Source organism: Spermophilus citellus (assembly GCF_964194105.1).
Source record: "Spermophilus citellus genome assembly, chromosome: 3".
In the NCBI taxonomy this organism is placed as follows: Eukaryota; Metazoa; Chordata; class Mammalia; order Rodentia; family Sciuridae; genus Spermophilus; species Spermophilus citellus.
Genome location: NC_138184.1, coordinates 103,981,719 through 104,009,390, shown reverse-complemented (window position 1 = coordinate 104,009,390; position 27,672 = coordinate 103,981,719). Strand labels below are relative to the sequence as shown.

At 59.2% G+C, this 27,672-nt stretch overlaps 1 protein-coding gene across 3 annotated transcripts; it reads right to left on the bottom strand.

Annotated features, from left to right (window-relative positions):
• Window positions 1–117: 117 nt before the first annotated feature.
• ULK1 (unc-51 like autophagy activating kinase 1) lies at window positions 118–25,728 on the bottom strand. Of its 3 annotated transcripts, none has more exons than XM_081287027.1 (28): window positions 25,234–25,728; window positions 24,740–24,832; window positions 24,621–24,662; window positions 14,868–14,900; window positions 14,602–14,638; window positions 12,429–12,602; window positions 12,113–12,186; window positions 11,741–11,842; window positions 11,407–11,465; window positions 11,246–11,328; window positions 10,719–10,769; window positions 10,166–10,254; window positions 9,092–9,239; window positions 8,127–8,187; window positions 7,843–7,938; window positions 7,438–7,647; window positions 6,592–6,737; window positions 6,392–6,478; window positions 5,819–6,087; window positions 5,186–5,379; window positions 4,826–4,935; window positions 4,562–4,705; window positions 3,746–3,918; window positions 3,500–3,669; window positions 3,301–3,419; window positions 2,790–2,947; window positions 2,051–2,186; window positions 118–1,958 (listed from the first exon to the last, which is right to left on the bottom strand). In XM_081287027.1, exons 1-28 carry the CDS (start codon window positions 25,342–25,344, stop codon window positions 1,903–1,905), a joined length of 3,225 nt encoding a protein of 1,074 aa, XP_081143153.1. In that variant the 5' UTR covers window positions 25,345–25,728; the 3' UTR covers window positions 118–1,902. The 3 variants fall into 3 exon arrangements, with proteins under 3 accessions (XP_081143153.1, XP_081143152.1, XP_081143154.1); XM_081287026.1 differs by having other exon boundaries at window positions 3,500–3,672; window positions 25,234–25,727; XM_081287028.1 differs by having other exon boundaries at window positions 3,500–3,672; window positions 7,438–7,563; window positions 25,234–25,726.
• Between the last annotated feature and the right edge of the window lie 1,944 nt (window positions 25,729–27,672).

The following is a 27,672-nucleotide window of genomic DNA, read 5'->3' as shown; positions in this document are numbered from 1 at the left end:
GGCCCCAGAATCCTCACTTGGGCTGGGGGACACCATGCTCCACAGAGGGACCCCACACCTGAGAAGACAGCTGGACTTGGAAGACAGTGGCATACCAAACAGGACATGGACACGATGGGTAATTCCAAAGTTTACTTCCCTCGAGGCACACGACACAGGTGAGGGGAGGACTCACACATTCACCCTAACAAGACACAGGCCTGAGCACCACCTCGTGGAGGGCAGCATCCACTCACAGCACACGCAGCCACAGCCGTGGGCACCAGGAGGGGCCAGCAGGCAGGGCGCGGCACCAGTCTGCCGCGGCTCTGGGTTCCCGTCGGCATAAAGCAATAAATACTAACACGGGACATGCAGAAGGGAAGCCGGGGCGACGAGGGAGACAGGGGTGGGGGTTTTCTCATACATCCAAGCACTGTGGCGACATTTCAAGTATTGCAAGGAAAACCACACGTTTCTGTGCATGTGGCACATGACCTCTGAACCTATACCGTGGGCCCCACTGACCCACATCTGCCTCCGTGGATGCTCAGGGATACATTCAAGTAAGGCTGGCAAAGCTGAGCCAAGCCAGGGTGGGCAGACCAGGGAGGCCCAGGCAGGGCACCCTGAGCACACCCCACCCTGGGCCCTGGGAGACAGGGCTCTGCCCAGCCCAGAAGCCGCCAGGCAAGAAGCCTTGACATCAGGACCGGCTGTAAAGCCCCGGGGAGGTTCTGCATATGTTACTTTTTCTGTTGCACAGAAGGTCCACCCTCCCCTGCCCACCATGTTCAGGTGGGGATAGAGGCTGAGCACTGCCTATCCTGTGGCCAAACAGCAGGACGGTGGGAAGCAGCCAGCCAGAAACACCCATACTGCAGTGGGTGTCCGGCAAGAGAGCCGTGCCATACCCTGGCACCCGTCAGGCACCTCCTGCCTCCCACGACGTGGCACCCACAGCAATGTTCAGGCCCACCCACCCTTCCAGAGCAATTCCTCAAACACCTAAAATTCTCTCCTTTGAACAACGAAAAAGAAAGAACTGCAGAAAAATAAGACACATTTTAGGAGTAAAGTGTGAAAGAGGACATCTGTTCTGCGTTTGGGAAACTCGGTGCTTCACACTGTCCCCAAGAGCCTTTCAGCCCACGGACAGCGTCTCCTGCAGGGCAGCAGTTCCTCCCAGGACCACACCAAGGGCTGGGGAGTCCGTGCACACACATGCTGGCTGGTCTCCTTGTGTGTATACACCTATGTGCGTATCCACAGCTCCTGGGTATCCACGCGCGTCCACATGCTCCCCACAGAGCAGGAAAGGTTTCTTGCAGTCTGCACCGTCCACGCAGCTCTCCAGGCGGTCAGCATAAAGTGCACAGGTGGCCCACAGAGCTGGGTGGGTGGTCTCAGAGGGACAGTTCCTATAGAGAAGGGCAGAGACCCAAGGACGCACCCTTGTTCCTGGGCAAGCGACTGGGCAGTGAGCCCTGAGGAAGAGCTTGCTTTGGCATGGACACAGCAATGCTATCTCAGGGCCCTGCCTGTCCTCAGGGCTGCCCCGGGCTTTGGAGGGTGGCAGGTACCACAAACACCACCTGCTACCACTTGGCGCCTGTGCCTGCCACGGGAGGCAGCCACAGGGAACCAGTTTGGAAATCCTGCAGAGGGAGGGAGCTGTCCCTGGCACCCTGCAGTTCACCTCCAGGAAAGACCAGCAGCCTCTGAAGCAGAAGACACACCACACGGTGGGGCTTGAACTCCATGGCTCCACCTAGTGGCCCTCCCAGGGGCCTGCGGCGCAGACTCAGCACCATCAGCCACAGCTGGCAGGCCTGTCCTGACAGTCTGGCCAGCACGTGGACCCCACCCCGCAGGGTTCGCAGAGAGGGTCCAGCCCCTCGGGACAGCACACCAGGCAGTGGGTCAGGCGCAGATGCCAGTTAACAAGGCCGAGAGCCTTCTCTCGATGCACAGCTTGCCTGCAGAGGGGAGGGAAGGTGAAGTGGACAGATGTAGAGCCGCCCTGCACACCCAGCCGGCCTGCCCTGGCGTCCAGCCAGCCTGCACTCACACTTAGCCACGCTCTCAATGTCTGCCTGGTCCGTGAGCATGCGCTGCAGCCCCTCCAGTAGCAGCAATGCCTTGTGGTAGCGCGGCACACAGCCCTCCCGGTGCTGGAACATCTCATCCAGGGCGGCCGACTGCACCTGCGGGAAGGGCAGAGCTAGGCAGGGTGGCACACCTCCTCAGCAGGGGACACATTGAAGCACTGTCCCATGGGGTGCAAGCCCAATGCTCTATCACCACCGCTCACAAGGCCAAGGGCAGTTAGAGCTGTGGATACCCCCAGAGTAGGTGTCCCACTCAGCCCAGCGTGGCCACTGTGCTATGAGCTTGGCCTGGGGACACCTGCCCGCCATGTGGCCCAGAGCACTCGCTTACTGTCATTCAGACCACCATTGGTGACAAGGTGCCCTGGCGGCAGCCCGAGGGAGGAGCGAGAGGCAGGGCAGGTAGGCCTGTCCCTGTGGTTGGCCAGGCTTTTGTTATGTGTGACTTATCTCAGGAAAGCAGCCACAGAGGTCCACAGAAGCATGCCTGGGACCCCAGTGTCTGGAGAGCAGATCTCTTTTTTAGTTGGGGAAGGTGAGTCTCAGGGAAGAGTATGACCAGGATGCAGCTGGACTGTGGAGGTGGCCGTGGGCCAGGTCTAGGGACACCCTTGCCATCTGGCTCTCCAAGCCAAGAGACCAGCAGCAGCCTAAAGCCCTCATGGGCCTCCAGGGTCCCAACACAGCAGCCCGCCCTACCATCTGCACAGCGTGACTGAGGATGAGCCTCTCAGCGGTGACACCATGGATGCCGTCCAGCAGCCGCTGCTTGTCCAGGAAGAAGCGTTGCAGTCGCAGGCTCAGGCCCTGACAGGACACCACGCTGGCCTTGTACAGTTCGTTGAGCCTGCGGACCACTGCGGCAGGGAGGAGGGCACAGGTGAGGTAAGCCCAGGCCCACCTTGGCCAGGGAGGGCTGTGTGACAAGGGAGCTCGTGGTGGGAGGGCTGGGCCAATGCCCAGCATGGAGGACACCCGGGCAGGGAGCAAGCACCCACCCCACCACAAACCCCAAGGCTCCTGGCCTCCACGCCAGGCTCAGCAGCACCCACAGGGGACCCCAGTGGACCATGCCAGCTGCTCCTCCACCTGGCCTGGGCTGCCCATGTGGCCTTGTCACTTGTTACCTGCCCACTGTCCCCGCTCTCTCACATCTGCTGGCTCCTGCCTCCTTGGACCCACCCCTCAGCCATGCCACCACAGCTCTCACCCTGCTTCACGGTAGATGAGAGGCAGAGCTTGCCGGCCCGGATCTGGTCAATGGCGGTCTGCAGGCCCGAGGACAGGAGCTCAGCCACCTTCAAGTACAGCACCAGCTGCTCTGCGAAGCTGCAGGAGAGCCAGCAGGTCAGAGGCACAGGTCCTGCCCCAGGACACTGCCCACCAGGCCCACCTGGGGCAATACCAACCCCCACTCGCGGCTCAGCAGGCTGATCTGGTCGGCCACCATGCTCTCCTGAAGCTGGCACTCAGGGCCCCCGGCCCCCTCGCTGGCACTGCCCTTGAGGGCAGCAATTTCCAGGACAAGCTGGACGAAGGCAAGTGTGAAGCGCAGGCTGTGCAGGATCTCCGTGTGCTCCTGCTGCAGACAGGAGGGGCGCTCACTGCCAGTACAGGCGGGGGCACGCCCACAGCGCCACCCCACCGGGCCTCACCTCCATGAGTGTCTCCTCTGGGAGATCAGGGGCCTCAAAGGTCACAGCCCCGTCCAGGTTGACAGAGAGGGGGTCAGCAAAGCTGCAGCAATGGCCTGGGGCAGGGAGCTCAGGGACAGGCTCACTGCAGGCCCCGGGCAGCAGGTGACGGGCAGAGGAGCCAGCAGAGCCCACTGTGGGAGACAACTGGTGATGGAGGTGGCAGCCCCACCCCTCTCCTGCTCCACAGCCCCCAGCCCTGCAGACTCCACACTAGGGCCCAGGTGGCCTCAATTCATACCCCACCGTGGCAGGGAAAGCCCAGCAGGCCACATTAATGGCCCCCAGCCATTGGGGGTCCCACAGGACCCCACCTGGGGCACTGCAGGCTTCCGCACACCTGAGCCCACATCTACCCAAAGGTGGAGGCACTTGAGGCCATGAGGGTGCAAGGTTCCCACCTAGTGGGGCTAGGTTCCAGGGAAGGTAGGGTGTCCCAGAGGATAGAGTAGCCCACTACCTTCACTGCGGAAGTGACAGGCCCCAGTCCAAGTCTGTGCCAAAACCGGGGGCAAGTGGCCTACAGAGGACAGCCTGTCAAGGTGGCTGAACACAGAGGCTGGCATCCTGGCCAGGGGCCCAGTGTCCCAGGCACCGTCCCTGCTCAAGGTACAATCTAGAAGAGCCACAGACCTTGCTTGCTGACTGGCCTGGACACCTTGGGAGTTGGGGCTGGGATGGCCCTCTGCCCATCTCAGGGCCTTGGGGCCTTGGAACTACCTAAAGCTAAAGGATCCCCAGCCCCAAGGTGCTGCCTCAGCCCCAACAGGTCCTCACCTGAGAACATCCTGGTGCGGGGTCCCTGGGGCGGTGTGGTCCCACTGGGGGGAGAACCCACAGTGAAGACCACTGGGGAGGGGCTGCTGGCTCCCCCAGCCCGGGCTCCTGGGTGCAGGTTCCCTCCGAAGCCAGCAGAGGGTGCTGGGAGACAAGGAGGGCTCAGGGCCTACTCTGGGGCAGTCCTACCCGGCCCCCAGACATTGGCCCCAGCCCCACCCAGCCCCACCGGCCCTCAGCCATTGCCCCCGGCCCCTGGCCCACCAATCTCCATGGGCTTCTCCTGCAGGCTGTCTGTGCTGCCAGAGTCGGAGGCCTGGGTCCCAAACGCAGCCTTGAGCAGCAGGTCCGTGAGGCGGCTGGTGCTAAAGGACCTGCAGATGCACACTGTAAGCAGCCTGGCCCGGCACAGCTGTCTTTGCAAGGACAGGCACAGGCGATACCATCAGCCCTCCACCCACCAAGAGCAGATCCCACCAACACCTGCCTCCGACAGGCAGCAGAGGCTCAGGAGGGAAGGACTGGCTTCAGGGTGGCCAGGTCCGAGCCAGGATCACTGAAGCCACCACAGCGGGTGGCTGAAGCTGGACAAGGCTGGGGAGCTCGCCTCCCATCCCCACTCACCGGCCAAAGGGGCCCCTGTTGTCCTCAGCAGGCCGCAGGCCAGAGCCCAGCTGCTGCCCCTGAAAGGGCCCCACCTCTGAGAGATCGGGCAGCGTCCGATTCCGTGGGGGGGTCATCACCACGCCCTGCCGGGCCAGGAGAGCCAGCAGGTTCTGGGAGCTGGGGGCCTTAGGGAAGTCGAAGGAGGGCAGGGCCTGGGGACAGAGCAGCCCTGAGCACACCTGCCTGGGGAGCCCCCAGGTGATGCAAGGGTGAGGCAGGGTGCTGCAAGGGGCCAGCGGGCAGGCACAGAGGCCATCACACCTAGCAGCTGGCTGCAGCTGTGGGTCCCTCTTAGACGAAGAGGCTGAGCCCGGGTGTACCCTGTCTGGCTGACTCTCCCTCACCCGGTCCCTCAGTCCACACACCCCAGGAGTGGCCAGTCCTGCTACAATGCCGTGCTGCCACTGGAAGTTGGCCTCCCAGGTGCATGTCCCCTCCAAAAGGCGGTCACGGGGTGTCACATTAAGGACCAGCCACAAGTCCCCATTCTACAAGGCCTCAACACAGGGCAGGCACGAGGTCACCAGGAGCTGGACAGCCCTTAATAACAGAGGGACCTTGGAACCTGTAGGGCAGACTTGGTTCTCTCACCTTGGTGGGAGAGCCCAGGATGGGAGGCAGGGGGTTACGCTGCAGGAAGTCAGGCAGCTTGGGTGAGCCACGCAGGGACCGGCAGGGCTGTGGCACAGGAACTGGCTGGGGAGGGCTGGCCTGTGGTGGGCTGAAAGCTGCTCCCAGGGGGTCCGTAGGGGGCTTGGGGAGCTTGGGCCGAACAACGTGCAAGTCGGACAGGTTGGGGGCGCTGTGCAGACGGCAGCCAAGACCTGGGGCCCGAGGGGAGTGTTCGGGCACGGAGGAGCCTAGGACCAGAGACCAGGCCTCAGCACCTCCCAGGTCCTCAGGCACTCCAGAAAAGGGACACACGGGGCCACTGCCGCCAAGCCCTCCCCACACATCCCTGGGCCCCACAGTCACTGTAGGTGATGCCTTTGCTACACTTTGCAACTGAGGAAACCAGCAGAGGGACTGAGAGGCCCGTGCAGGGGCACACAGCTGCAGAGCAGAAGGGGCTATGGACAAACAGCCTCCAAGTCACCAGCAAGGAGACCAGCCACCTGGCCCCGTCCACCTTTCTGTCCTCAGGCCCATGCTGACTGTTCCTACCTGGACGCGGGGACCTTCCAGCCCGCATCTCAGCTCCCTGTGGGGAGGGTGCCTTGCTCCAGCCCGGCCGCTCAGGAATGGTTCCAACTTAAAGGAAAGGGTCCCAGGGTCAGACCGGGACAGACTGCAGAGTCCCTCATACCCCATATAAACCTCAGTTAGCCAGTTCTGCTCAGGTTGGGACCAGGCCAGAGGCTCACCTTGAGGAGATGGCATGTAGGGCCGGCCTCCACCCAGGGACAGCTTCCTGGCCAGGACAGCTCCATCAGGGTGGGATGGAGGAGATGGGCTAGCTCGGGTAAAACCCAGGGGGCTGGTGCTGCCCGACCTGCGGATGGCAGAGGACCTGCAGGTGCAGCAAACCAGGAGGTGAGGCCCTAGCTCCTCACCCACATCAGAAAGGCAAACAGCCCTGCTGCTGGCTCTGCCCTCACTGTGCTGCCCAGGCAATGCAATGGCCTTGGAGCAAGCACTGACCAACCAGGGCCCTCTGACTCCAAAGCCACAGTCCTGCAGGGACAACTGCTAGCCCAATCTGCCTCTCGTGAGCTACAAAGAAAGCACCTCTTCCTCCCATCTTTACTTCTGTCAAAACTGGAAAAACTTTCTGGCATGGTGGCGCCTGCCTGTAATCCCAGTGTTGCCAGCCTCAGTAATTTAGTAAGCCTGTAGGCAACTTTTTTTTTTTTAAAGATGGGGGGGGAGAGAGAGAGAGAATTTTTTAATATTTATTTTTTAGTTTTCGGTGGACACAACATCTTTATTTTATTTTTATGTGGTGCTGAGGATCGAACCCAGCGCCCCGCGCATGCTAAGCGAGCACGTTACCGCTTGAGCTACATCCCCAGCCCGGCCATAGGCAACTTAGCAAGACCCTGTCTTAAAATAAAAAATAAAAAGGCTGAGGACATGGCTCAGTGATGATACACCCCTGATCAGCAGGGTTTTATAAGCTCAGGACACCTTGCTCACATGGTCGGAACAGCACTGGACCCAGGGAGCCAAGAGCGTATGGTGCTGACGCACAGTGCACAGCCAGGACTCACCGGGGCGTCTGGGGCAGAGCTGGAGAGTGCAGATTCTGCTCAATGCGCTGGTAGTTGTGCACCTGGGTAGGGACCGGGATGGGCACCGAGGCTCCACACCGACTGCTAGAGAACGGGCCAGCCCGGCTATGGAGGGAGGTCAGGCTCACTGAGCAAGGGTGCTGGGGTAGAACCAGGCCCACACAACCTCGGGCAGGGACCACCTGACCACTGGCCCAGAGGGAGACTCCAGTCAGAAGGTAGGCAATGTCCTCGGTACCCCCACCACCAACCCCTTGGCCCACGGCCTTTAATGGGATCCTCCCTGTGGGGCTGGGGTCCAGCCAGGTCTGATCAAAGGCAAGGCCTCCAGACATAGCAGACCTTGCCAGGGAGGGGCAGCCACCCCACCTGGGCCCTACTTACCCAGAGGGGCTGGGGGAGCTGCTGCAGGTGGGAGAGGGAGAGGGAGATGGGGTCCGGCCGTGGCTCTCCAGGCCGGCAGAGGCCACCAGGGAGCTCCTAGTGGACAGAGGACAGGGAGGCACCATCACCCACTGTGGCACAGGCCCTGAGATCTCCCTATCCCTAGCCTTCGCTGGGCCCAGCAGTCTGGTTCTTCCCAAATGGCCTCCACCAAGGTGGGGCTGGACAGGCAGAGATGACACCAGCCACTCTGAAGGCCCACCTCTGTCCCTCACAGGGCTTACCCGCTACACAGCAGACTGTCCGGCGGGGGCTTGGCACAGGCCACCTCAGACACCAGGTCCCCTGTGGGTGGAAGACAGCATCTGGCCTAGATGTCCCCATCCTCCAGGTCCCACCCTGCCCCCACCTCTGCTCCACTCCTCCCCACCCCCCTCTGCTCCCCACACTCAGGTGGAGATTCCAGAAGGGCAGCTGTGAGCTAGCACTGCATCTCTGTGGATGGGACTTGGGCAGTGAGATACAGACTGGGAAAAGGGGACCCTGGGTACAGCCCCCAATCTAGGAGACCCCCACACTACCTGCCCCCATCTCTCCCACTCCACAAACTCCTGGACCCAGGGCCTCTTCCCAGACTGGACTTCTCTGGGATGGATGGTGAGGACGGTGATCCCTGACCCTGGTGAGGGGCCAGCCTTGCCAATCCCCTGCCAACCCAGAGCGTGAGCTGATTGGACATGCCAAGGGCCAGGGCTGAGTCAGGCTGCTCCTGGCCAACACCAGGGCCAGCCAGGTCCCCAGAACAAGGAGGGGGAGCACAGGATCCAGTGGTAAATTGCACATCCCCAGCAAGCAGTCCCAACTGCTAAGGGCAGCTTCCAATCTGGTGTGGGCAGCAGGGAGTGCCAAACACACAGTGGGGGATGCCGGGAGGAATGCAGGGCAGCCTGGAGATGAGGGCTGCCACTTGCCTGCGAAGGCCTGGCCCAGGGCAGCAGAAGCAGGCTCTGCCTGGGGGGCCAGAGCCTGAAGTCTTGGGCCTCTGATGCCGGCTGACCAATAGGTGGCGTCACCTATGCTCCAGGTCCCCTCAGCAGAGACAGACTCACCGACATGCTGGGCTGCTGGGGCTCTGGAAGCAACCTCCTGACTGCCCAGGGGAGACCCCACACAGACTCACTTGCACATCCCACAAACAGGGCCACTGAGCTCTGCCCACCAATCCCTTTCTGCCTGCAGGCCTCCTGACCTGGAAACTGGGCTGGGACCATGACGAAGTCATCTGTGTCACAGGAGTCCTTGCTGCTGCCAACAGAGTCCCGGGAACCGTGCAGGAAGCCGGCCGTGTCCGCTGGGGAGGTGAGCGTCTTCTGCATGTGGGGCATCTCCCCTAGGGACTGGCGAACAGAGGAGGCTGAGCCAGGTCCGGGCCCCAGACTCTGAGGACCAAACCGCACCTGTTCTGGGCCCACGCCTCAGCAAAACCCAGGACCAAGGGTGCAAGCAACAGGCCTGGCTGTTCTTCCCCTCTCCGCCCCTGCGCCTGCTGTGTGGGGCAGCAGGGGTTACCAGGAACTGCACCTGGAGGCCCACCACTGAGCCATCCCCCATGCCTTTGTTGTTTATTGTGAGATGGGGGGTTCTTGCTAGGGTGCTCAGGCATGCAGTACCACTGTGCCCAACATACTTGCTCCTTGAATTCCAAGACACAGAGGCCTGGTCTCGTAGTCACGTTGCCCCCAGAGCTGCCCACAGCACCATAGCCAGGTGGCAGGGGCCTGGCTCCCAGCTCCCTCAGGCAGGCGCTTGCCCCCGGCCCCCTAAACCTCACTGTTCTGCTTCTACAGCAGAGAGCACCAGGCGTCTGGTGTGGACGCTCTGCTGGGCGCCAGCCAGGACACACAAGGCCTAGAGCTCTGCCAAGGGCAGCTCCACTGTGCTCACATTTGGAGCCAAGGGCACAGGCACAGTCGCCTCACTGCACACTGGACAGAGGCCAGAACCCACACACCAGCTCATCACCACCCACCACAAACACCCCTCCCAGAGGCAGGCGCTCAGAGGATGGGCAGGGCTCTACCTGGCAGCGTCATGGAGCGACCCCTAGAAGGGCCACCACTCCCTAGTACTGCTCAAAAGAAGCCGAGGCTGCGTGCCCCTGCCCACTCCTGCACCAAGTGGCTGGTGTGCAGCCTGTGCCCTGTTCAGTGGTGCGCCCTGTCTCCCAGCCTTCCCTCTGGAGCAGAGTGTGCTCCTGCACTCCTGTGGCTCAAAGTACCGGTCCAGGCAGGTCCAGCAATAGGGCTAGAGCAGGCCCACTTACCGGAGGGGAGGCAAGATGAGAAGTGGAGCTACTGCTGGAGCTGCTGCCAGACCCTGAGCTCGGGTACGAGGGCACAGGCACCGGCGGGGCTGGGGAAGAGTACCAGTCAGTCTACCAACATTCTGAGGACAGGGGCTGTCTGAGGCCACTCAAGCCAGCCAGCCCAGGTCTGGACAGTCTCCAACACAGCTCGGTGGAACAGCTCCCTGACCTCTGACCAGTGGGGGACAGGGTGAGCATGGCCTCGAGCCACCCACTCTGTGCCCTGCACCAGCACTCAGAAACCCCCCACCAGGCCTCACTCTGACAGCAGCTGGAGTGAGCAGGTGACCCACCTTTACCCCCACTGCACCATGGCCACCTGCCACCCAGTCCTGGGGCCCAGGCTGCAGCAGGGCTAAGGACCCATGGGCACCCCTACCCTCCTGAGAGAGGGCCTAGCACAAGGCCCATACCCTAAGCCCTCACTCCCCAGCCCAGCATAAGACACCTAACCCAACCTAGGGAGGACATCAAGGCCCCTCCTGGGGCCCTAGGACCCATAGGGACTTACACTTCTTAATGGAGGCACTGGCGTCCAAGAAAGGGTGACGAAAAAATTCCTCTGGAGAGGAAGAACAAGGCCTCAGGAGTGCTTCTCACTCAAGCTGTGGGGTCAGGCAGGCCCCCAGACCCCTGGGCAGAGGTGGGACTCTAGCTCACAGCATGGGCCCCTGTGAGCCTGGGGTGCTTCACCATCTCCTGGATGGGGCTTCCCAAGGCAGAACCAGGTCTGCCAGCCTTGTTGCCAGGGAAGGAGCTCAGGTACCCGGGGACCCATTCATGCCACTCCCAGAGATTAGAGGTGCCACAGTGAGGCTCATAGGAGCCCAGGTGCCCAGACTCCGACCATCAGCTGGAAAAGGAAGCCAGGAGCAGTACCTGCCACCCAAGCAGAACTGCTGAGGGGACAGTGCCCCAGGAGCATGGGAGTGTTGGGAAAGGAGTCAGGGGTTTGACGCTGCCGTGTGCGTGGTGGTGGGGGGGGGGCGCCTGGGGACGCTGCCCCAGGTCATTAGGAGGCAAGCTGTGTGTACTCACCGAAGTCCATGCGGTCTTTGTGGTTGCGCTGCAGCAGAGCCAGGAGCAGCTGCCGCAGGGGTGCCGACGTCTCCCGGGGGATGCTGGGTGGGCAAGAAAAAACAGGCTAATGGGGCTGGTGGGGCACTGGGCAGAACAACCAAGGGGCAGGAGGCACTTACACGGGCACAAGAGTCTTATTCTTCTCGTAGAACAGGCGCAGGTCCTGAGGGCTGCTGGCCTGGTGGGACAACGGCATGAGACTCTGCTCCCGCACAGCCCCGCTTCCTGCTGTGACCCGTGGCCAAGACCACAAGCCAGCTCCCGTGCCTGTGTCACACACACTGCCTCCCTGCTGACCCTGGCCAAGCAGGGCTCAACCACCACAAAGGAAGTATAGCATTTTAATGAGCCAGGGACCACAGGGGGGAGCGGTCACCTGGAGCGCAGTACTGCCGCCCACGACCCATACTCATTCCCCGCCTCCTCCTCCTGCAGAGTGACAGGCAGGCTCACCTGGAACGGAGCCTTGCCTGTCAGGCACTGGTACACGATGGTGCCGATGCTCCACAGGTCTGCCTTCCCATCATAGTGCTGGGACATGATGACTTCAGGGGCCTGTGGGAACAGGCCAGCGCTCAGGCACAGGACAGGCACTGGAGCGCAGTGACTGGGAGCAGATGCCACACAGGCACTGGCTCAGGACCAGCCAACCCAAGCTGACTTGGCGGAAAGGCACCAGCACACTGGCTGCAGCCCAGTGCCTACAAGGTCAGCTCTGGACACACAGGTCAGAACCCAGGGGCTAGCACCCTCAAGAGCTTTGGGAGATGGGGCCATCCCCACCAGGCCCTGCTTGGGAGATGCAGCAGGGAGGAGGCCACGCACCATGTACATGGGAGAGCCGCAGAGCGTGGCTGCCATCATGTTGCTTTGGAGGTACCGGGCGAACCCAAAGTCAGCTGTACGGGAGAGACATCAGGAAGCTTTACTTGGACTGGCCACTGCCAGGGGTCACCTTCAGTAGGCCTCACTAATCTTTTTTTGGGAATGTGATGGGGGTTGAACACAGGTGACAACTGAACTGCACCCCCAGCCCTCTATTTTTGAGACAGGGTCTGACAAAGGTGCCCAGGCTGGCCTTGAACTTGCAACCCTCTTGCCTCTGCCTCCTGAGCAGCGGGGATTACAGCTCAGGCCTCACCGATCTTGACGCGGATGTGATTGGGGTTCGCACGGCGCCCCCCAGGGTTGGACAGCAGGATGTTCTGGGGCTTGAGGTCACGGTGGATGATGCCCTTGCTGTGCAGCAGCCGCATGGCACCTGCAATCTGCTGCAGGAAGAGCCTGATGGTGTCTTCGCTCAGGGTCCGCATGGCTGCGAGGAGACGTGCGCTCAGGGGACACCAGCCACCGCTGCCCAAAACATTCCCAGGGTGCATGGGGCTGAGCCCAGGAGGACAGGCAGACTGTCTGGACTGTGCCTACTGCCTACTTAGCTGCAGCCTACCTGACCCTTAGCAGGGGCCTCGTCCCCATGCCACCTCATGTCTCCTCCTTCACACCAAACACTGCCAGCCCTCAGTGCCAGCCACAGGCTGCTGGTCTTTCTCAGTTTATGTTTCACTCTCTCTGCCTTTTAATATCTTTCTCACCCCCAGACAAGCAGCCAGCATGGCAAGGGGTTCTAGGATGAGCCCCCAGGGTCCTGGCCCACCGTGAACTCCAAGAACTAAGTACTGGGCAGGTAACCTTGAGGCGGGGCTGAGACCCTGCCCAGGCTCCCAGGAGGCCCTGGCCCCTGCCAGCAGCAGACACAGGGCCAGTGGGGAGGTCCCCGTGTCCAGGGTAGCTCCAGTGATCCCAACTGGGCCACCAGGCATCTTAGGACCAGGTGTGGTGATGCAAGCAGGGCAGCCAATCCTGGGAGGGAGCAGAAGCAGGTGGTGGTCACTGGCACCCAAGGAAGGAGACCATAGGGACAACCAGCCAGGATAGGGCAGAATCCAAACATGCACACTGCAGACAGACACAGTACCAGGGAGACACAAAAACACCCCACACAGCCCCTGCAAACACACGTACCTGGAGACCCCCCACCCCAGGGACCAACCACACATTCACCTCAGGGGCAGGCTCACCTGGCCGGTCACCACACACAGGCAGGCAAGCCAGGGAGCCCACACTCACGCACAGGTCACAGAACTACTCTTGCAGGCAGGTGGCGCCAGAAGCTGGCCTGGGGCTGGCCTGGAGCTAACCTGACACCTGCGGAGCCTGGAAGCTGGCCAAAGACTGCCTAATCACTAAAGGTCACGGCCCAGGAGCAGAGTGGCAGCCATGGGGACAAGAGCAAACACTAGGCAGACAGCATAGCACAGCACAGCCACGTGGTAGCTGATGCCTGCTATACTCCTGCCAGTGGCCCAAGGGCCAGGACCACTGGCTTCAGTGCCTGACCCTCACTCATAGGGCACCTTTTCCCATCCAACAGATGGCACAGAGTCACATCAGGACAGGCCCTCCCCACCTGGAGTATGCTCTGCCAGCTTCGGCCCCAGCCAGAGTCCTTCAAAATCTACACATGGAAATCCTTCCCTCACAGTGATTATGGGGAAGGGCTATGGCCAGGCCATGGGGAGTCCTGCCCTCATGAGAGGTCTGAGGGAGCCCATCTGTCCCTTCTTCCATGTGAGGCCTTAGCAAGAAGCCACCATGTAGGAGGGCCAAATGGCTGAAGCCCATGAAGCCTCTGCAGCTGTGAGCTGGTGACCCTGCTGCTCATGAATCACCCAGTCTGAAGGTTTCTGTCAGAGCTGCCCAGTAGACTGACAGGTGTCAACACTCCTAGGAGAGTGTCCTCCCCACCTCCTACACACAGGGCAGCTTCTGGGAAACACCTGGGAGGGCTGTAAGGAGTCCCAGGCAGCACTCCAGTGTCCTGCCAATGCTCTGGGGCCCTCCTGCCCCACCATCTCCACACGGCCCCTGAACTCAGCCTCAGTCAAGCCAAGAGCTGCTGTTCCCGCCATGTCACATGACCAAGGCTGCAGGCACCCTTCTACCTGCAGGCCCCACAACAAGGCCCCCATGGTGCCCCCAGCCCATCCCTCTCCACCCCCTGGTCTGGTCTTGCCCACAACTGCCCCCACTCCCTAAGTGCCTCTGCTTTGAAAACACAGCCCTCTGAAGACCCTGGCCAAGGCCTCTGCCCAGCACACGGGAAGCACTCAACAGACTGTGAAGGAGTAGACAGGCGAAGGATGGAATTCTAGTGGTCTGAAGTGGCAGGGTCCCCTCCCATCTGCCCCAGGGGCAGTTCCTGCTGAGCCAACCCTGGGCTGTTTGCACTGCCCTGTTGTGATGCGTTTACTCACTGTGCAGGTAGTCAGCCAGGTCCCCACCATTACAGTACTGCAAGAGACCAGTGCCACACGTCAGGCAGGTCAGGCCCCTCCAGCCTGCCCAGGCCCCCAGCCCACACCCGCTCCCATGGCAGGTGTTCCGAAACCCTGGGCCACCACGCCCCTCCCTCCATGGCTCCCAGTGCTATGGGCATCGGCCCACCAATGCATGGAGCCTCTGCCCCTGGTGACAAGGGACTGCCTCACTCCAAGCTAGACCTGGCCCCACAGGGACTCACCTCCATGACCAGGTAGACAGAATTGGCCATCTCCTGTGAGACAGAGAGAATGCTATGAGAGGCGGGAAAAGTGCCACCTGCTCCCACTGGGGCACAGCTTTGGGGACTGCTGAGAGCCATGGCCAAGTCTGTATGGCCCCTGGCATTTTGCCAACAGTATTGATTGACAGGCGAGGCACTACTATCCTTCTCAGCCTCTACTTTTGAGTTCTCGCGCTACTTTGGAGTTCGCGTGGGGATTCCTGGGGATTCCCCGAGAATTCCCATTGGTTGGGGAAGTGCAGGAGGAGGGATTTCCGGGAGTTTTCCGGCTGCAGGTTCCTGGACGAGCCGCATGGTGTTCGGGAGAATTCCCTCTGAGCGTGGGTGAAGTGTTTTCTTGCAGTTCAAAAATAAAGTTTGTTCCTGCTTCAGTGGCTTATGATTTGTGCCCAGCCAGACTGCGGCAGGGGACCATGGGCACCCTCAAGCTCCAAATGTCCATGGGGCTTCAGTGAGAGTGGGCATGGCCAGGCCTGGGCCGCTCCGCAGGGTCAAGACAGGATGCCTGTGACCAGGGACACTGAAAGGTGTGTTTGCTGTGTTCTATGGCTTGAACATGGGCTTGAGTGACAGGAGCAATGGAAAACAGGAGGGACCCGGGGAGGGAGTGGACCCAAGCCCAAGGGCCTCTATCAAGGGAAGGGCCCTGTCCCTGAGTCTGAGAGGGTTAAGCATGAATGGTAAATCCTGGCCAACAGGAGCCTCTAAGTAAGGAGGGCCAAGGCCTGGGTGCAGGTTGGCCTTGACCCTCAGGCTCTGGAAACAAGGATGACAACAGATCATGGGTTGCTGCTGCTGGGCTGAGTAGGCAGGTAGAAGGAACCGAGCTGACAGACCCTGACTGATGGGGCTTGGGCCACTGCCCAGGCCAACCCTCCAGCCAGAGGCATCCTGAGCCATCTGCCCACTGCCCAGCAGGGCTAGTTTCCAGCTGACCCTCAGCTCACACTGACCTATATCCATGTCCAGTGGCACAAAACCCTAGACATGTAAAGGCCCACTGCAGCAGCCACCTGGTGCGCCTGATGACCAGTGGGCACCACCGGAAGCAGTGCTGCCCCATGACTCACTCATGCCTCACCCCAGTTCTTTGACAAGCACCAGCGCCAGGGGCCAGCAGAGCCAGGCGGACTTGGTCTTAACTGCCCTGAAACTGTGCAGGTGGCACTCCTTCCCTGAAGCAGGGCACCCTGCTAGGAGAAGAGCAAGGTCTCCCCCTCCCTTCACAAGCACAGAGCAGAGCTGGCCTTGGGGACAGTGGAGCAAGTCCTGTTACCACCAGCCTCTTCTCCATTCTGCAGCCTGTGGCCGGATGCACAAAGACCCCATTCCAGGGCACCTGGAAGAATCTATACCCTGCTCCACCGCAACTCCAGACGTGCAGTGCCTCCAACTTCAAGTGGGAGACAAAGAGGGTGCACTTGTGAGCCCCAAAGTTCCCACAGTGGGGGCTAGCATCCACCACCAGGGGGATGACAGAGTGCTTTCAGAAGCCCACCAAGACTGAGCACACACTAGCCGCAGGCCACACTGACCGGCCCCAGCAGCCAGCTGCCACCTGTCAACCCCAGACCCCAAGCATGTCCTTAGACATGCCCTGTCCCCATTTGGCAGGACCAAGTATCCCTGACACCTGCTCAGCCAACTGACCCCTTGGGAGGACCAGGCCTGCACATGTACACTTCTAGGGATGGACATAAAGCTGCTGAGAGACACCCTGGATGCAAACACAGTCCCTGTGAACAACACCCTACCAAGCCCCAGAGCTGCGGGGTGGGGAGTGCTCAAGGCAGCCGCGGCACACAGTGTGGTCAAGTGCCGCCTCGCATGCCAGGCTCCACACAGGGTGTGGCCCGGTAAGGAGGACTCATAAGGGGCACAGGACAAGGGGAGACTGTCCATGCAGGCCTGTGCACTCTGCTCCCCGAGTCCTGCCTGAGCTCACCTGCCCGAGCTCACCTGCCCCAGCCCAGGGAAGAGACAGGAAGCCCCGGCAGTGGCCTGCCTCCCACCGGATCTTCCTAGGCCAGCTGGGGGAGAGAGCATAGGTAGGTGGGTTCAGAGTCCCCAACTGCAGCACGACAGGAACAGGGCTAGAGAGACAAGAGACAGGACAGTGGGACAGTGACAGGATGGAGGAACAGTCAGGGCCCATTAAGCCAGAGGGACAAGGAACAGGATAGAGGACAGATAGGAACAGGACAGAAAGAGAGCCCACAGTTCTAACCACCCAACAAAAGTCAGGGCCAGGAGAGGATCAGGGCAAAAGGTAACCGAGTTAAAGACCCAGAAATAGTGCAGCAGCAGCAGCACACACCCCTGCTTCTTACCACCGCCAGGGAGGCCCTGTCCAGAGAGCTTCCACATCCCAGCCAGCGACCAGGGCTACGGAGCCTCTTATCCTGGAGACACTACCAGAGGGTAGCCAGGTAGGAGGCAGGCCTTCTCTCAATCTTTAGCTGCATTCCTTAGGATTTGACCCAGCAGAGTCCAAACTCACTCAGCAAGCAGGGACAGTGACGGGGACAGAAGCAAGTGGGGGCATACACAGAGGTAGACCATATCCCCAAGCTGCTCACCCAGGATTGCAGGGACAGAAGTCCTGCTGCCTCTCTCCCACTGGGGGATCTATGAGACACAACAGCAGTCTCCTGCCTCTCCAGAAAGACAGGGCTCCCTGATGCCAGAAGATCCCTTGTATGCCCACACAGCAGGAGGCTTTGGCCCCTGGTCTACACCATCTGCTGCCTACTCTGGCCAGGGCCCTCCCCCAGTCCTGTCTTTACCCAACGGCCTCTGCAATGCTAGGGACTGCAGCTCCCAAGCCTGTAGGCCCCTAAGGGTTCACAGATGGCAAGCTGAAAGGCCTACCCTCCCAGATACCCTTCTAGCCACCACCCCAAGGAGGAAGGCCACTCACATCCCCAGGGAGCCTCCTGCAGCTACCCACCTGCTGTGCTGGCTCCCTGAAACCTTAATGCTGTCCCTGGAATTCACAAGCAGCCACAGGCTATGTGATACCAGCACCCCAGTCTCCTCTCCATGCCCCTTCCCACCCACTCTGGCCTAGCCCCTGCCTAGCCACTCCCAGAGGTGCTTCCAGGCCCAAGACCCAGGCAGGTTTGGGTTGTTCCACCAAGCCACACAGAACTCAGGCTCCAGGAGACCAGCTCAGGCCCTCCACCCACCCCTCTGCTAAGACACAGCTCTACACAGGTGCCTGGGACCTGTGCACAGTCACAGGGCCTGTACTCTGGCCCCCCAGTGCCCACTCCGACTCCAGGCCTGCCTGATCTCCAACAGGGATGCTGACTGAGGCCACAGTAAGTTAGGAGACTCGCCTGGAACCCAAGTGGCAGGACCAGCCAAAGTCAGCTGGTGCCACTGTCCATCCTCAACCTTGCTCAGTGCCAACACCAAACCAGTAGCAATCTGGAACTGCATGCCCACCAGGGGCAGCCCTGCCACATCACCTCGACCCCTGGCAAGGACAAGAACAGGGACCAAACCAGAAAGTCAGCAGGGCCTCCAGGAGCCCGGGTGGGGGACTGTCTCAGAAGCGGCATGCCCAGGCCTGGCCCCAAGCCCCACCCACATCCACTGGGGACCCTCCCTGTGGGAAGTGGCTCTCTCTGGGGCCCTGCAGGGGGCGGGGTAGAAGCCAGATCACAACCTGGTCACCACAGCTGATCTGTTCCGGCCAAGCCCTGGGCCCACCCAGAACAGGCATCAGGTTCCACCTCCAAAGCCTCTTAGCAAGACTTGGTTTTCACATATTCCCTAGGGAGCTAGGGCCAGGCAGGCCTTGGCACCCAGCCAGCCCCATGGACACCTGGAGGGCAAGTGATGCCCCAACACACAAGGCCAGAGACTGCAGGGCAGAGGGAGCCACTGGCCCCATCTCACTCTCAGGGAAGGTCTGGGGAGCCTATCACATCCCCCACACAGGCTGCGGGCGGACATACCCTCAGGTGCTCTCATGGCTCTCCCTGGTTATCACCCCAGCCCAGCAGGCAGTTACATCAGTTTAAGGGAGAAACAAGGCAGAGAAGTTGGGAGCTGAGCCCAGTCCCAGCTGACCTCAGGGCAAAACGATGGCTGATGGGCTGTCCATGAAAGACGATTAACACCTCTTTAGCAAGTCAACCAGGTGACAGAACAAAGCCTTTGACAGGTACAACTCCAGCAAGGGCCCTGGGGACCAACCTGCTCCCGCAGGCTGGCCCTCTACAGGAGGCAAAGCTAGCTTCAGAGGCAGTGTCCTGGGCAGCTACACGGGTGTCCAGGCACGTAGGAGGCAGCCCCGCCCCTGGGGCACTAAGGTGCTTTGCTTAATAGGATCCCAGCTCCCCACCCTCAGCAGCCCCACTCTGGTCTGGTGATCTTGGGCTGGTGATCCTGGGCTGGTCTGGTGGGTGGCGGGCAGGGCTGACCTACTTAACTCCTTTGGGGCGGCTCCTGAGCTCCAGAAGGCAGCAAAACCACAGCCATGGCCCGGAAACGTCCTCTCCACCTCCCCAGGCTGCGTTTTCTGGATAGCTCCCAAAAGGGAAGAGATGCCTGGTTCCACCCCAAGGAGGAAGGCCACTCACATCCCCGGGAGCCTCCTGCAGCTACCCACCGTTGCTCCCTGACCCACGTTTGGCCTCTCTGCGGCTTAATGTGGACCTTCAGGCAGGCCCCTGAACCCAGGGCTGCTCACTGGCTGTGGCAAACTGGGTGTCCTGACCCCTAAGGGCAGGACTATCTGCAGAAATGCAGAGGATGTTGCCAGGGTTAGCAAGGTCCCTCAGAAAGACAAATTGCATACCCCTCCCTGAGACCCAGCAGCCCTGATCCGTGCACACCACTGAAACCTATCAGAGGGATTCTTTCTGCCGCTGAGCAGAGACTCCACCATTCAGGGACACACACACACACACACACACACACACACACACACACGGCAGAACAGTCCCATTGTGAGACACCACAGCCACGAAAAGGAGACTCCTGACCCAGTGACAGAAGGATGGAATCCCACTTCTAGCTCAAGGTCCAGCATGGGTAGGTGTCAACAGCCAGGCTCAACTGGACACAGTGACACATGCCTGTAATCCGAGTGGCAGGAGGATCACAAGTTCAAGGCCAGCCTCAGCAACTCAGACCCCAACTGGGCTGTCAAGCTCAGACTTGACAGCCCAGGTTAGTCCTAACTAAGGCTTGCCCTCGGACTCAGCCCCATGCCAGGAAGTCCATCTGCTGAAGTCTAGCTCCACACCAAAACAGAAAGACACCTGGATGTGGCCCAGTGGTTAAGCACCCCATTCAATCCCTGGTGCCAAACAGAAACAAACTTTTAAAAAGTGGAAAGCCAGTCCTATGGCTCCTAAGCATGATGCCTGGGTTTTCAGGTCTCATGTGACAGCTGCCTCTCAACCTTTGGTAGATGTTGACAAGTTACTGCCTAATGTAAAAATACTGATAAAACAGGCAGTCTGGAGGGCTGAGGTTGTGGCTCAGTGGTAGAGCGCTCGCCTAGCATGGGTGAGGCTCTGGGTTCGATCCTCAGCACCATGTACAAATAAATAAAATTAAAATATTGTGTCCACCTACAACTAAAACATACACACACACACACACACACACACAAAGAAAGAAAAAAAAGAAAACAGGCAGTCTGCAGAACTGCCTGGAACCTGGGCCCCATGCACAGGCCTGCCTGGAGCAGGGCCCCTGCTGCTGTACCCTGCCCCCACAAGGATTCTCTCAGGGAAGGGGGCAGAGCCAAGCCTTCCCACTGCTGCTGCAGGTGCTCCTGACACACCCAGCTGGCAGGTGCATCAGGAAGCAGGGTCTGTCCGCAGGGCTCAGTGAGTCACAACTGGGCAACCCAGCAAGGCGTCTAGCTGCGGAGAACTGGACAGACAGCGTGCTGGCCTCAGGAGGTCACCATCAGCAATTCCATGCTGCCACCCTCTCCAGAGCACACTGGCAAGTGCCAGCCTGTGTCTGCAGTTCCACACCCTGATTCCCCTGAAACACGGGCAAGGCCAGTCACTGCACAAGAAATGGGAGGGGAACGAGCCCACTCCGACCCTCTGCACAGGTGCCAGATGCTCAGACAAGAACACGGCAAGAACACGGCGCCGAGGGTAGCTCGGTATCACAGTGGTCACTTCGTACACACAGGCCCTGGCCTGTCTCCAGGTCCACCACAAAAAAGAAAGGGAACAGCAAGATTTAAGCTACACACCTCCCAGGCCTGATGCTACCTTTTTTCTTTCTTTTTTTTTTTTTGTATCAAGGATTGAACCCAAGGGCATTTGACCACTAAGCACATCATTGCCCTTTATAATTTTTTATTTTGAAGCTGGGTCTCGCTAAGGTGCTTAGCGCTTTGCTAAGTTGCTGAGGCTGGCACTGAATTTTCAATCCCTCAGCCTCAGCCTCCTCAACTGCTGATGCTACCATTTTGTATAGCAAAACAAACCAAAAATCACCCCTGAGCAGGGCACTAGGGGTACAGTACTTGCCTAGAAGGTGGGTTCCATCCCTAGCACCGCACACAAAGAACCCCACAGGGGCTGGGGGTGTAGCTCAGGGGTAAAGCACTTGCCTAGCACATGTGAGGCATGGAGTTTGATCTTCAGCACCACATAAAAACAAAAGTATTGTGTCCATCTATAACTAAAAAATATTTCTAGAAAAGAACAAAGAAAACAACCCCACCAACATACCAAAAACAAAAATAACCTTATAGACAAAAAAAAAACTAGAGTTGGGGGACTGGTTCAGGGGTAGAGGGCTTGCCTAACACAGAAAAAAAAAATAGTATAGATAAACTGGGAGAACTATTTGCAACCTATTACAAAAGGACTAGTTTTCTTAATACATAAAGAGCTCCTACAGATCAACAGTAAAGTTCACACAGCACTTACTATTCAGCAGGCACTGTTCCAAGCGCTCGCCATGGGCTGTCACTACCTTCCTACTGCACATCACAACAGACACCATGAGGCTATCTGACCAAGGTCTCAGGTAGGCAGCTGGTGCAGACAAGAGACCCAGAAAAGGCAGCATGGGGTCCACACCACCAACCCCAGTCCCAGCCAGCCTGGGAAGGAAAGGATCAAGAGTGTACTGCAGACCTCTGCAGGGGGATCTCTTCCCAGCATGCACACTCCCAGCTCAGGAAGAGAACCAGGGAGACACCATGTCCAGCTCTACCTAGCCAAGCCGACTGGGAGCCGACTCCAGGCAAGGATGCAGGAGTCAGGCTGCTGAATGACCACTGGTATTGCCTCTCTGGAGGGCAACTTGGCACCAATTACCCAAACTAAAAACATACAAGCCTCTTGCCAGGAATTCTACTTCTAGGAATTCGTCCCACAGATCTACAAGCAGCAAAAGTTCAAGGACAGTAGCGACCACATTTTCATGCACCGGAAGCCCAGAATAGCCATGCGTCCATCAGCAGGAGGCTGGTGAAACCAGTCATGGAACATCAGGTCATGGTACCATGGCTGCACAGGCCTGCAGCTAACACCCTGAGCTCACAAAATTGACAGTCCAGGTTAGGACACCTGCCCTTGGACTCAGCCCCATGCCAGGAAGAGCCAGGCTGGAGCCTGCCCATCTGCTGCAGTCTGGCTCCACACCACTGAGGGTACAGGTGGTCACTCTAGCAAGGCCAAGGCACCATTCTTCTGATATGGACTAAGAACAGTGTGCATAATAAGTCACAGAGACTTCCAGCCATCTCCAGTACAGATGTTAAAAAAAAAAAAAAAAAAAAACAGTGAGGGGTAGGGTCATGTTGTACTGTGGAAGAATCACATCTACTTACAGAGGCCCAGAAATAACCATGCACTCAGAGCAGACAGTGGAAATCCATCTGGACAGAGTTGGGAGAATGACCTCTCACCACGTTTTCATTCATAGTGTTTTAGGACTTTAAAAGCCAAATCATTACTTTTTTCCTCCTTGCAGTACAGGGGATTGAACCCAGGGACACTTTACCACTAAGCTACATCCCAATCTTTTTTGACACAGGGCCTTGCAAAGTTGCCAAATTGGCCTTGAACTTGGGATTTCAGGCCTGTGCTACCACAGGTCAGTTACTACCTATTTTTAAAAGCTAGAGGTATAGCTCAGTGGTAGAGGGCTTGCCTAACATGCAAGAGGCCCTATGTCCAATCCAGGTCAGGAAAAAAAAAAAAAGATTTGTAAAATCAAGATGATTTCTCCTGGTCCTGGTGTCTGTTTCAAACATCTTATGGATGCAGGGGACAGCCTGTACTGTGAGGCCAGAGAGGGTGGAGTCCCAGCACAGGAAAGGCTACGGCTGGCATTTTTCAGCACTTCCTCCGGGCAGAGGAAGCCACAGTATTGCCAACCCTGGAGGAAGTGGCATATGCCCACAATCAGGTGTGTGTGGCCCAACTGGAACAGAACAGGGACCAGGGCAGGGTTGGAGGATACCACCAGCCCTGGGCACTCCAGAGGTTATAGATGGTCACCTGCAGCCCAACCCACGTCCGCCCAGTCCCAATGGGACTGAAAACATCCAGGCACAGGAATGCGGGGGCCTGGCAGGGAGCAGAGTTGTGTGGGCCAGAGGGATCTGTTCTTTTTTGGGACTGGCCATCGACTCTACCATGGGTCTTTCACAAATGCATGGGTTGAAGAGTACCCTGGCAGTGTGGCCCTGAGGACAGGCTGAAGAACATGGCCAGAGGAGAGCTGGAGAAAGGGAGACAACGAAGAAAAAGGGGCTGGACTGGGGAGAGAAGAAATAAAGGAAAACAAGAGGGGGGAAGGGGAGCCTCCTGGACCAAGAACACTGTGTCTCCTTTGGCTTTCCAGGTACTCCTGCCACCCTGGACCTGGGCCCTGCCCACACGTCACAATGTGTCACAGCCCCCAAGGCCACAGCAAAGCTGACAGCGGGAGGGAGAAGGAGGGAGGAGGCCACCAAAACATCACCGCCTCCCGGGAACTTCCCTCAGTCAGGGCTGGTCCCTGGCCTCAGTAAACAGGTTTTAAAGTCATTAGTCAGCACTTCGCCTGGCAGACCCACACCTAGGTCCTGGGTCCCAAGCCAGGTATCCAGGAACCCCAAACCATGCAACCATGGGGCACAGGGTCCTGGAGGACAGCATGGGAAACTGGCTAGTCAGCAGGGGGCCAGCTAGGCCTGACTTGGCCTCTGGCTTCTCTAGTCCAGCAGGCTCAGCCCCAACTGCCAGCAAGAAGGAATCTCCTGCAGCCCCTCCCTCTCTGGGCCTCTGACGCAGGGAGAGACCAGCCAATGGGAGGCCACCGGACAATGTCAACAAACACCCAGCCAGCCAGACAGGTGGGCCTGCCTGGGTCACCAGACTCAGATAGGGCCACTGGGTCAGACCAGAGGGGCAACAGTGGGAGGAGTGATCCCCATGGTCAGGACACCCCAGCCCTGGTGGTCTCCTCAGGCAGCCAGACTAGCTAGAGGTTCTCCACCCAAAGGAAGCTAGGCCCAACTGGGCAAGAGATGGGGTCTACAGGGTCAGATGAAGCCTCAGAGATGTGCAGACCAGACACCCTATCTCCAATTCAATGCCCAGCTCCCTCCACCCACTCTAAGATGCTGTCCTGGACCATCCAATAGACCTCCAGCACTGGGCAGCCCACGGCCTGGGAGGGTAGCATCACCCCTTCCCCCACCCCCACATCGGCCAGAGGCCTTACCTGGAAGTCGTACAAGGCCACAATGTTCTCGTGCTTCAGTTCCTAGGACGGAAATCCAAGTTTCTCAGGAGTGGGTGAGAGCCAGCCCACCCTCCTCCTCCTTCAAGGCGCTAGCTCACCTTGAGTATTTTTATTTCCTTCCCCAGCAGTGTCTGGGACTTGGCCAGATTCTTCTTGTTAATGCACTTGACTGCGACCTCCAGGTCGTGCTTCTGAAAACCAAGCAGGGACTTTCAGAGCTACAGCCACCCTGAGGGTTGCCCCCAGGCTAGGGACACAAAGATGCCCCAGGGTGACTAGCATGAGATCGCAGAGTAGGGGGTCTCAGAGGAAGCCTGAGTAGGGCTCTTGGCTGGGAACTCGGATCCCAGGTAGAGTTCCCAGCCTGGCTTTCTGGAGGTGGGGGTCCCAACTGGGTTTAAGGCTGCGATCCCGGGTCTCCAGGGCCGGGGTTCCAGACTGCGGTCCTGGGTAGGCTTCTGGAGCTGGGGTCCGGCACTGGGTTCCGAGTGGGTTTCCCGAGCTGGGGTCGGGGAATAGGGTTCGGTCTGGGGTCTCGGGTGGGCTTCCGAAGCTAGGGCCCGGCTGTGGTCCCAGCGGGCGCCTCACCCACCTCGCGGTGGCGGCCCTTGAAGACCACCGCGAAGGCGCCATGGCCGATCAGGTCCTTGCGGGAGAACTCGAACCTGCCCACGGTCTCGGTGCCGCCGCGGCCGGGCTCCATGGCGAGCGCGGGCCGCGGGAGCGGGCCGCGGGGCGGCGGGCCGGGGCGCGCGGGGCTCAGGCGGAGGCGCGGGCCGCGGCCCGAACGCGCGCGTGGGGCTGGGGGCGCGGGGCCGGGAGCGGGTGCATCGCCGGGGCCGCGCGCCCCATCGGGCAGGCCGGGGCCGGGTCCCAGCCCCGCGGGCCGCGGGCCGTGCGGCGCACTCCCTCGGCGTCCGCCGCGGCGCCCTCGCGACGCTGGCAATCCGAACCCACTCGGACTCCGACGCGGGTCTGGCTCCGATTCGCGCCTAGACTGCGCTCTGGAGTAGACTGCGACTCCGACCCCAGCGGGAAACAAAAGAGCCCCGGAGCCCGGGCCTCGGAGCCTAGGACGCCGGCGCAGCCGCACTGCGCGGGGGCGGGGCCTGGAGGGGGCGAGGCCTGGCGGCGGGGCGGGCCTCCAGGGTCTAAAGGGCGGCGGGGAGGGGCCTGAAGGGGCGGGTACTTAAGGGCAGGGCGGGGCCCGGAGGGGCGGGGCCTGCCGGAGCTGGGACCTATGCGCGGTGGAGCTGATGGCGAAGGGGCGGGGACACCAGTGGCGGGGCTGCACGAGGCGGGGCCTATCAGGACGGGTCCTGGTGGCTAGTAGAGTGGCGGCGCCGGCGCAGCCAACGTGTAGGAGCGGTTCGGGCTAGGGCTACCAGAGACCCTGCCCAGGCAGGATGGGGTTTCATTCGTCCGGATCTTGCCTTACGTGCCATGTCTTTGCAGTCCTGGGGCTGCCCAGTCCTATTTCCACCTGGGATGTGGCATATGAATCTGAAAACTGAGAACTGGACAGAATGAGAATGGCTTCATTAGGACCCGGATGTAACCCGGTGATGCCTTGCATACTTGAGACCTTCCTTGGGTTTAATCTCCAATGCCAAAAATAATAAGAAGAAATAAAGCTGCATTCCATAATGTCAGGTCATAAGCCAAAATGGTTGCATCTAAACCTAGGAAAAGTTAGACAAATCCTGGTGCATCTATCTCGCAGAGTAATGAACCTGCGCTGATAGGCAGTGTTAAGTATCTACGTGCTCAAGTGTAAAGTCCTCCAAACTATAAGTGGAAGCAAGATGCAGACGAGCATACTATGCTATTATCTGTGATGATGAGGCCATTGGAGAGATTTTGTGTATGCAGGACACCTATGTGTGCACATAGCAGTTTATAAACTAACAGCTAACCCGTCCCTATCATAGGCCAGGCAGTGTTCTTTAAAGGTATTTATTAATTGATTTATTCTTCATGATGATTCCTGAGGTACCTGATGCCCCCATTTTACAGATCAGAAAATCAAGGCCAAGAGAAGTTAGGCAAGAAAACCAGCCAGAGTTCTAGGTGGGTTGGTGATAGCACACACCTGTGATTCCAGCAACTTGGGAGGCTGAGGCAGGCGCATCACAAGTTCCAGGCCAGCCCGGGCAACTTAGCAAGATCCTGTCTCAAAAGAGTGGGGGAGTTGTGGATGTACTTCAGTGTTCAGTGGAAGAGCGCACCTGAGTTCACCCCAGTGCTAAAGAAAGGCAGGAAAGGACAAGCAAGCAGGCAGTGTTCCTGTCAGGAAGCCCTGGAAGGGGCTGTTCCAGAAGACAGTGGAGCGGTCCTTCTCACACTGCACACGCACACCAGGCCTTCCTGCAAATTGCTTTCATCATACGCAAGTGTTCCTTCTGCAAATGCATGATTCTGAACAGGCCTCCATACCCCTTGCCTCTGGAAACACCTAGTTCCAGAAGATAGGCTCTTGGGCCAGGCCCTCTCCTGGCTGCAGAAGACAGCCTCTTAGTGGCCTGATGCTCAGGGAGGATGCTCAGGGAGGAACCCCGTGCGATCATTCCTGGAAGCCCTTCAGCTTACTCAGTTCATGTTCCAGGCCCCAGAACACAGGGTTCTCCACCCTGGATGGAGGCCAGAGGACACCAGAGCAGGAAAACAGAGGTCTCCTTGCCCAGCACTTGTGTTTTCCAAATGAAAGTGTCTCCCAGTGCCGTAGCCACATGGTCAGCCATAGCACCCTCACGTGTCCACGTTCATTCCTCCTTTATTCAGTGAGCTAAGTGCTGGGCTGGCCCCAGTGGAGATGGAGTCCCTGTCCTCAAGAGCTACCTGGTAAAATTGCAACTGAGGGCAAGCATGGAGGTCAGGTGGTAAGAATCCAGAACAGAGCAGGTGGTGAGGGCCACCAACCTAGCCAGGTGCCTAGACTGGGGAAACAAGCCAAGGGGATTTCTGTCTTAAGTTCAATTGAAGAGGGCCAAGAGGCCAGGAGAGTCAGGATGGCAGGAAAGATTTGCTTTTG